The sequence below is a fragment of the Malus domestica genome, chromosome 17 (assembly GCF_042453785.1).
Source record: "Malus domestica chromosome 17, GDT2T_hap1".
Classification (NCBI taxonomy): Eukaryota; Viridiplantae; Streptophyta; class Magnoliopsida; order Rosales; family Rosaceae; genus Malus; species Malus domestica.
This window is the reverse complement of record NC_091677.1, coordinates 32,308,035-32,317,837: the sequence shown is the minus strand read 5'-3', so window position 1 is coordinate 32,317,837 and position 9,803 is coordinate 32,308,035. Positions and strand designations below refer to the sequence as shown.

The 9,803-nt window shown below is 38.3% G+C and overlaps 1 protein-coding gene across 1 annotated transcript; it reads right to left on the bottom strand.

Moving 5' to 3' along the window:
• Positions 1 to 397: 397 nt before the first annotated feature.
• Positions 398 to 1,525, bottom strand: LOC103432302 (protein C2-DOMAIN ABA-RELATED 4-like). The gene is made up of 2 exons (XM_008370490.4): positions 1,162 to 1,525; positions 398 to 902 (listed from the first exon to the last, which is right to left on the bottom strand). The coding sequence occupies exons 1-2, from the start codon at positions 1,270 to 1,272 to the stop codon at positions 516 to 518; spliced, it is 498 nt and encodes a 165-aa protein (XP_008368712.2). The 5' UTR covers positions 1,273 to 1,525; the 3' UTR covers positions 398 to 515.
• Positions 1,526 to 9,803: the final 8,278 nt, after the last annotated feature.

Genomic DNA, 9,803 nt, shown 5'->3' with positions numbered 1-9,803 from the left:
TCCAGCCTTGGACCTTTACAAGGCCCTACTTTTAATATACGCTAGTGCATGACGTTTTAATCTGTCCCAATTAGACGGAATTTCGAGGTATAGGCCCGGATCATTAACCTGCCACATTCCAAGAATATCTGTCAGCTTCTTCCCCAGCCTCAAGGCGTTAGATTAATTTCTCCTCTCTTTTTTACCAACTTTGTCAGTTCGACCTCCTGCTTGCATATCTATATTCCAAACACTTGGTTCACCACACCCCTCTCATAACCACAACTTTTCTTCTACGAATAATGGTTGAATCAATAACTTGACACAATTATTTGTTTACATAAGTAAATATTGTATGATTGGTGCAAATAACTCTCGCATCCCAAATGATTGATACCAGTACCTGGGAGGATAAAACTCATAAAAATGGATCACTCTATTTTTCACGTCTTTATGAACAAAAGGATTGAAGTAGCCAGGACACCAAATCCAATTGTATACATGGGGAGAGAGAGAGAGCAATTGCAATCTACAATCTACAGACCCCTAGAACTAGGAACATCAATCCACTGCAACTGGAGTTCAATCTCCCCACACTCCACATTTCTGAGTCTGAGGATCATGTTTTGGACGAGTTTGCCGTTGGACCAGATGATGCAGCTCTCTTCAGCAAGGCAGTTTTCCCTGCTTGGTTGTACTTTTGTAATTACGGTTCCATCTGGGAGGCCTTCCAATCGCATCCTCAAGACTTGGATAAATAGTGCAATATCAAACTCTGCGTCCCCCATTTTGTCATCAAAACTAAATGTGTCTTTATCGTACACAGAAAGCGTGATCGGAAGACTTGGTTCTGTAACGGAAAGTGTCAATCTTTCATCCCATTCTGGATTCACATTCCGCTTCACCACACGAGTTTTCAGTTTCTGCATCATCAAAAAATAGGTTTCAGCTATCAAGTAAAATGAGTTTAGCCAAGTTGACTAATAGCGTGATCCACCCTCTCTGCACCAAGTCCAAATTCCCCCACCCCGCGTAGTTCTAATATGTCATCTAAAACCTAAATTTCAGAACGTATAACCAAAACCCAAAAACCCAAATGGATCGAGAAATGCATCAAAACAAGGAAAAAAAACACAAAAGTAGTTAATAAATTGAAGGAAGCTAGCCAGATGGAAATATTACCTGCTTGCCCATTTTAACAACAACATAAGGATCACTGCTTTTCATGTCTCGAACAGCAAGGTTCACTCCTCTTTGGACGTGAATTCTCAGCAGACCCATCATGTTCTCCATTCGATCAACACCAGATTTTGTTTATTTCTTTTCCACAAATTCAACTAGTACAAAAAATGGCAGGAGTAGGAAGGAATATGCAGGAGAGGAGGATGAGAAATTTTGTTTTCTTTGTATTCAAGTATTTGGAAGGAATTTTTTATGCTAAACCACTGCCTTTCTGCCTTTTATACACAGAACTGTCTGAAGAATCAAAGACTTACTATTTAGTTCTAATTTGGTGGTCGCTTCCGAAGACAATACTTTATGCTTTAGCTGCGACTAGAAGCCCGCCACCCAATATCCCTTTATTTTTCAACATGTGACGTTACAAAATCAACCCAACCAATACTAGTCACGCGCACTCTCAACAAAAAATATAAAAAAAATAAAACAATAGTCACGCAGACCTAGACTTTTCTCTCCACCCCAATAATGAAAAAACAAAAGGAAAAATACAAAACGATGAACCTTTCTAGTAAAATAAAATGTAAAGTGTAGATTTAGTTTGAATTATTATCTTAATGAGATTAAGTTTTAGATTTTTTTTTATTGGGGCAAATTAAGGCTTCAAACTTGTTAAGAATTGTTAATTTCCTCCTTTCTTACCATTTTTATTGCATAAAGTATAAACAATTTAAAGTTCTACAGTCTACAGAACTACTAGAAATGTAAATATGAACTTAGTGGTTTCTTAATCATCATATAATTATGATTACAAGGTATTACAGTTGGTGATTTTAGTTAAATTTGAAGAAATTTTTTTGGGTGACGGGAATGCACACATCAGTAGTGCAAGTAGCGTTCCTTTCCAATTCAATAACGTCATTTGCCCCACTAAGGCTAAAATAGTTTTATCTTTTATAGAATAATCAATAAATAATTTTTTTTATTTTAAAAAATAAGCCTCATTCTCGAGGCCCTTCCCCAACCTTCTAATCATGCCCCTCCAATTCCTCTTAGCCCCCCGACAACCACCATCGCCACCTGGGGTTTTGCCCCACCATGACCTCGTCCCCTTATCGTCCCACCTTTCTCCTGGTGATCAAGAACTGGCGTCTTCAAATCATGATGATGAAGCAACATGATAGAAGAAGATGATGGTGCCAAATTGAGATTTTAGTTGTGTGATGGAGGCTGGATCTTCCATGGGTGTTCGTGGTTGGCGTGACGTGGTTGTTGGGTGGAGGACAGATATTTTGGCGCAAATGCCGGTGACCCTTTGTCAAAAAATGCTTGGTTTCTAGTCTGCAATATCGAGACGGCGGAGGGAGATGGAAGAGAAAGGACACCGATGTTATATTAATTAAATATTTTTTTTTTAATTGCTTTAATGGCGGGCTTGGTGTAAACTCCAACTTAAATGCACAGATGTCAAGACTTTGTTGGTGGAACTCCAAATCAGCAAGAGTTATGGTACCTCGAAATATGGGAGGAATGATGATGACATGTAGGTCGAAAACATCCTTTGATATATGAGGCTTTGGGTCTTTTCATCTAGAATAAACTTTTCTACGACCATTGAATAAGTTTATAATTTGGAAACGAAAATCAAAACCAACGTTGAAACTTGAAATCATCCGTTGCTTTAGCTGCAAGCATTACAAGACTATGTACGGTTAATCGGAGGATAACATGCAATGATATTATAAGTCATTTAATATTAATGTGTAATGATATTTTTATTCACTTGTGAATATGAAATTTAGGTTTGCCTTCCGTGAATCTTGAATTCAATACCATTTCATTATAGAATTAAATTGAAATAAATAACTCACCATATCAAAAATATGTGATACAAAAAAAAAGAAAAAAAAAAGAATTATGTCCAATCTAAAGGTCGGATATTCACACACAAATCACATGCGAAAACATAAGATTTTATTATTCAGCAATAATGCTTATGTCCAGTACAGTGAGGTGGGCTGCTTTTCTTTTTTCTTTCTCAATTTTTTTTAGAAATGGGAATGGAAACTATTTCTTTGTGTAGATTCCGAAGTTGTTCCAAACAATAAGATATGAATTATTAAATCATTCCATACCAAAACAGATTAGGAAAGGAATACAACTCCCATTATCATTCTAATATTATAGTCATGCAGATGATTAAATTTATTTTGAAGGACTTGGTTGGTATTTGCTCGTATGCTTCTAGTAGTTTTATCAAATTATGACTCTTATGTGCTATTTTGCAATTATTATTCGTTTTTTTTTTTTTTTTTTTTTGCGCGGTTGAACTGTTCAAGACTGAAGTGTCTCCAAATTCACCCGTTCATTTACAAATACTTCTTGGTTAGATACGGTAGGTTCTATGATAGCTTGATCCCAATTGGTAGTGGTTGTCGAGATTAAGATTTGTAATTTAACTGAAGTTTTTAGTTGCTTGAATATAGATTATGCTAAATTTTGATAATCGAGCATATAACAGTAGTTGCAATGCGGATAAGATTGTTGACCAACCATTGTGTTTAGGTCATACTTTTGGTTTTTTTTAAGAGTGTAATTTAAAAAAATGACTAATGCTACACTTATCACATATTTATACTATGATTTGTACCATTTTTTTTTCATAAAGTTAGAGTTCACTAACACATGTGATTCTCATCTCTATTAGACTGATAGTACAAATATATAGTAAGTGTATCGTTTTTAAAGAGATAATTTATGCACTCGTTTGCTCATTCTAAAAATATCTTTTTTATTTTACTTTTTTGTTTCTTGAATTTTCATTTGATTTGTGAATATTAAAAAAAATGGGTACAAAAATTACTTTCTAATTTATTAATTTAAGCGACAAATGTTTTTTTTTTCCTCAAAATCTAAATAAAAGAAGATGTTAGCAAGGAAGATGTGGGGTAGTTTTTGTCTCCACACATCGCATGTTGACATGTTGTTTGTTACAATTCATTCTAGAATTGTGAAAAAACAATGGGCTTCGAGAAAGACAAACAAGGAATCTTGGGGTCTTATGACTGCTTATTTTTAGGGCTTATTTTTAGGGAGTATGATTTTCTCATTTTCTATTATTATCTTTCCTTCCTTCCTTTTACATATTATTTTTTGTCTTATTATTTTTGTAAAAAAATTAATATAAAATGTTGACGTGATTAAACCATAACGTTCAAATAGGAGGGGAAAGAAGGGAAGAGAGATTGGGAGGGGAGAAAATCCTCCTCCTATTTTTAGATATGCCTTCTAAAACTTAATTTAATCTCATTTTATTCATTGTAACTCAAAAGCTGTCATTTTACTCTTGAAATTCAAAGTTTGTTTCATTTTTTTCCCTCTAAAACTCGATCTTGACTCCATTGTGCCCCATAAAACTTGAAAGGTGTCTTTATAAAACTCAAAATTCACTCTACATTGTCTCAGGTCTATTAATTTTTTATGTGGGTTTGATTTGAGTGCGCCAGGCTAATCAATTTATTTTTCATTTTTTTTCATCTCTTCAATTTCTTTCAAACTTCATATTCTCTTATTGTTGAATGTTAACAAATAACAGATATTTATAATCAAATTTATTGCACATGTGTTATAGTTTTGTTGGACGTTAGGTCCCACATATGTTTTAGGAGACAACCTATAAGTTTCAAAGAGAAGAGAGAGTTCACAAGTCAAAATGTAACGAATTTTGAGTTTTATGGAGTAAAGTGATGACTTTTAAGTTACAATGCGTAAAGTGAGATCAAAATAATATTTCAAGAAGCACAGCTAAAAATAAATCTTACTTAACGGAACTGTTTTACTGAATAAATAATTGAATAGTTGTTTAACTAGTGTCATTGTTAGTGTGCTTTTTTCTTATCAGTCTCTTTCGACATTATCTATATAGCAATATAAATATGTATTTCAAATGTCTTTTTCATTTGGTAAACCATCTGTACATAAACTTCTAGTCTATGTCACTACGACATAATTGCCCATTTACGACGTGCAAAATACGTCGTGAAGTAGCATTTAAGACGTATAGCCTCAATATGAGTCCGCGTCGTAAATAATCTCAATTATGACGTGCACGTTAAGTTGTGAGTGATGAAAAGAAATACGCCATAAACTATTTTAAGGCATCTAGTGGACTATGTAATACATTTTTTTACGATGTTCGCTGAACGTTGTAAAATAGTATTCATGTAGAATTGAATGTACAAAGTTTTTTTTAATAAAATGTTAAATTCATATTAAGGAATTGGAGAATAAATAATTTCAAATACACCATGCATAAGTCTTAAATCTTAAACTTTTCACTTATAAATGCAGAATAATACCATCAGACCAAGTGTTATGGCTATGATTTTTTTTTTATATATTTTATTTTTGTCAAGTGTTATGGCTATGAATGTACAAAGTTAGATTGGGCGAAAACATTGGGGATTGAAATTGAATTGAGCTTAGACGTAAGTACGTCCAGGTTTGGGCTTGGGCTTAGACGTAAGTACGTCCAGTTTGGGCTTGTAATATCAAATATGACTGGATAGTTTTATTGTTGCTGTGCAATTCCCAATTTTCGGCACACATATTGAGAATCAATCCATGCAGTGCCATATATTCCAATGTGTCTGACGCGTTTAAAAGTGTTTTTAAAAATAAAAAAAAAGAGTTTTTAGTGAAATTAATTTTGGATTTCAAAAGCATTTTAAGTACTTTTTAAAAGAAGCACAAGATATTTGCTTCTTGCAAGAAGCACTTAAAATGTTTTCCCAAGATTCAATTGGCTTTTTATTAAGAATTGGTTTCAAAAATATTTTCATCAAAAACGCTTTCAGTCATTTTACAAACATTTCCAAACAAGCCTATAATCTATAAGGTACAAAAAAATGTCACATTGGCTAGTTTTATTATCGATTGCTATAACATATTAAAATTATTTAAAGTTGGTGTTGATATGGTTTTCTCCAAGATTCTAAAAAACGTTAGGCGCTAGTCGGGCGGCAAGTAGGGGCCTAACGACTAGGCGGCTAGGCGGGGTCTAAGCGGACGCCTAGGCGGCCTAGGCAGATTTGAATAAAATAATAATATATATCATATAAATTAGTTAATTTTATTATATAATAGATAAATAAACATCGAGTAATACGTTATTTTTGGAAAGATATACACATATAATGCAAAAGTATAATATAGTCTGATCTTCAAAAGAAAAAATAATAAAATATTATATTGTAAGAATATAATATAATGTTGTTTTCAAAACAGAACAAAAAATTTATCTAATATATTTATTAGTTGATATTGGGTAATTATTATTTATGTTTTTTTTTTTATTATGAGGGACTTTCACACAAAACTAGGCACTTTTTCTACTTTTCTGATTTTCCCTGCTGCCTAGTCTAGTCTCTATCTTCTTCTCTTCAACCCTCTATCTTCTTCTCTCCTTGAAAACAACAAATCACAATAACTCCAACACTCCATCTCTCATCCGCACATTTCCCTCTATATGTGTTGACCCTAAAAACTACCAAACCTACGTGGCACGCAGGCCGAGTAATCTATAAACTAACTACGTCATTCAGTGAATGCGGGGCGTGCCAACTCGTCGGCCGAGCTCGGTCGAGGAGTAAATTTGTTGATGTTGCGTTGGGTGCGCGGCTGACTTCTACGTCTTGCGATTGCGGCCGAGAAAGTAACACGTCTCGGCCTCTTGGGCTCTCGAACCTGAAGACAAGGTTACTATTCTTACGAAGTTCACAAATCGCCGTCGTCGGATTCGGTCATAGTGATGTTATTCGTCAGAGTAAACTCTCGCCGAATCGACACCAAAGTGTAAGGGCACAAATACTCAAAGCGAATATAAGTCTTAATAGTGAACGTGGTTCGGCCGTCTGAATGCCGAACTCTAAATCCCACTTGGGAGTATCCAATCATAAAATAACTCGGTGTGCAATGCGCCGAGCTCAATAAACTGTAACACCTCACTTCGCCGATAAGGCTAATGAGACGACCTCAATCAATAAGGATTCGGAAATCCTTCTCAACCGAGACTTGGATAAGTAACCAACCGTCATCGCCGCAGTGCTGTTGATGCCAACGGAAGATACTGCGGGACCGGCTGATTCTACAATGACAGAGTTATCTATGCCGACTTAAGATATCACCGGTTGCTTTCACAATGCTGTTGATGCCAATGGAAGATGTGTCAGCGAAAAGAGAAAATAAAAATCTCAAAGTTGTTGAGAGAGTTTGCGCAGGGCAGTTGTGTGTTGAATTGGAGAGACTTCTTTGTTGCACAGCCTTCTCTATTTATAGCACTGGATACCTTTAAAGCCGAGTCAAAACCCTACTCGGAGTAGGTCTTCGTCTCCTGATCAAACAACAACTCGACCAGTCCTATTTTCTCTATGATTATGAACCTAGTCCTTAATTGAGCCGGATTCGCTTTCGGGTTATTAATCCTGCCTAGACTCCTTATTGCACCAGGACTCGACTTGTCCTGCGTCATGACCTAGCCGTCCTAGGTTTGGAGGCCCACGATCCATGGTATCCTTGTTGTAAGGCCTCCCGGGCCGAGAATGATTCTATACTCGGTCCAAACTAATATTTTGGGCCCAAACATTGCCCCCTCGCTTCTGAGGCCCTCGGCCTGAACCCTCTGGTCGAGCTCCGACCTTGAAGAAGCGAAATTAAAACTCAAAACTCAAATGCTCTTATTCCTGAGGCGCATTTATTAAGCATGATTGCACGATCTTGATCCTGCTAACCACCACACTACGTGGCATTCTTTTATAGGGCTAGTCCATAATAATGACGTTTGAAGCGTGCGGCTCCCTGAACCGTCATATCATTATGGCCTTATTGCTGAACACCACCATGTCGCCTCGATCTACGAACCATTCAGCATCGTGCAGACGCCAAACCGTCTTTCACCATAAATCTCACCGCCACACGCAATCGTGCATCTCCCGAAATACGAAACCCTCGATCTTTTCAACTGGATCTTCTGAATGTTCATAATGATTAGCGAATTTCTTGGTCGATTTTACCCTTCATTTTAAATTTCGAACGATTGCCCTTCCCTCCATCGTCCTATAAATACCGAAATCCTCTCATTTGTACTTTTACGTTTTCCAATTTTCTGAATTTCTTGCCATTGCTCTCCAGTGCATATCTTCCTTCCAAATTTTCATCTTCAACCTTTAACCCAGAAAGTTCTTTTCTTGTCATTCCTTCAAACCATTCATCATGGCCTCATTTATCTCCAACCTTTCCAAGGAGTGTGACCAATGCCAGAAGATCATCGATCGGAGTTCAATCAAGACCATCCGATTTGAGAGCAACATGAGCACCCCTCATCAAATCTTGGGTCCTCTCTTTAAGGCGGCGGTGTCATCGACCATTACTGCACTTCTCCAGGAGCATTGCTTATCACCCTTGCTACAAGGGTTCGACTGGTCGAAGTGGGATGTAACGAGGCCCCAAGGCTCTTGGCCCTCGACTACTACAACCTGGGCAGCCTGGGTTGTTCGAATGGAAAAAATCTTCGGCGAGCAATGGAAAGCCCTAGGCATCTACGACGCCATTCGCCTTTCATCTATGGACAAGGAGCTCCTCCTAGCGGCTTTATGCTTTTGGTGTTCGGCCACTAACACCATGGTCCTCCCTCTCGGCCCCATTGGCCCCACCATCCTCAACCTTACTGCCATCCTGGGGACTTCCCCGACTGGAATCCCAGTCGACTATGCCCTCCCTGGGTACCCGTCAAACCTTAATTTGAAGGTGCTCTTTGACAAACGGGCCCTTGAGACGCTAAGCAGTGAAGGCCAAACACCCTCGAAGGAAGAGGTTCACAAGCTTCACAAGAACTTCTTCAACTACAACACCCTCTACCTCCATTTTGCCGGCCGAGGAGAAGAAGCTCTGTGAGAAGGAGAACACGAGGCTTTCCTCTTCTATTGGTACAACAAATTCATTTGTTGTACCAAATCTAATAAGTGTCTGGTCGAGAACATGCCAGTGGCCGAGACCCTAGCTATCGGTCACACTTTGGCACTTAGCCTGGCCATTCTCGCTCATCTTTTGCGCTGCTTGGCCGAAGCGACTCAAGATAAAGTCGATCCTCAACAGAATGGGCCTCTCTGGGTCTTCCAACTCTGGCTGCAGGTCTACTTCGCTCCTCTTCGGCCAACGATTGCTGATTTCTCGCACAGGGAAGCCTTCGGCCTTCAATTGGCTCTTCGACCAATCCCCCCTCACCAAGCCAAAGAAGTATTCAGATACTTATTCGCTCTCGATGCCCTTTCTAATGACGAGTTCTTAATCTGTCGTCGTCGAGAGTACCCTTCGTCGATCAGACTTCCTACCACAGCCTGGGGTGCGGACGAAAATGCTAACCTTCGCCAATCCTGGGGGTCCTTCGTTCTTACCCGCGACCTGCCTCTCGGTTGTGAGGGTCGCCGAGCGAGTTGGGAAGTGTACCACCCCAACTTCCTCGCTCGGTAGCTTGGCTATCTCCAAGGTTGTCCAGTCCCTCTTCTTTCCTCGAGGTCGGTCCTAAGCCGCGGACGCGAACCTGGCTATTCGGAGAAGGAATGCACCGACGCCAAAAGGGAGTTCCAGGA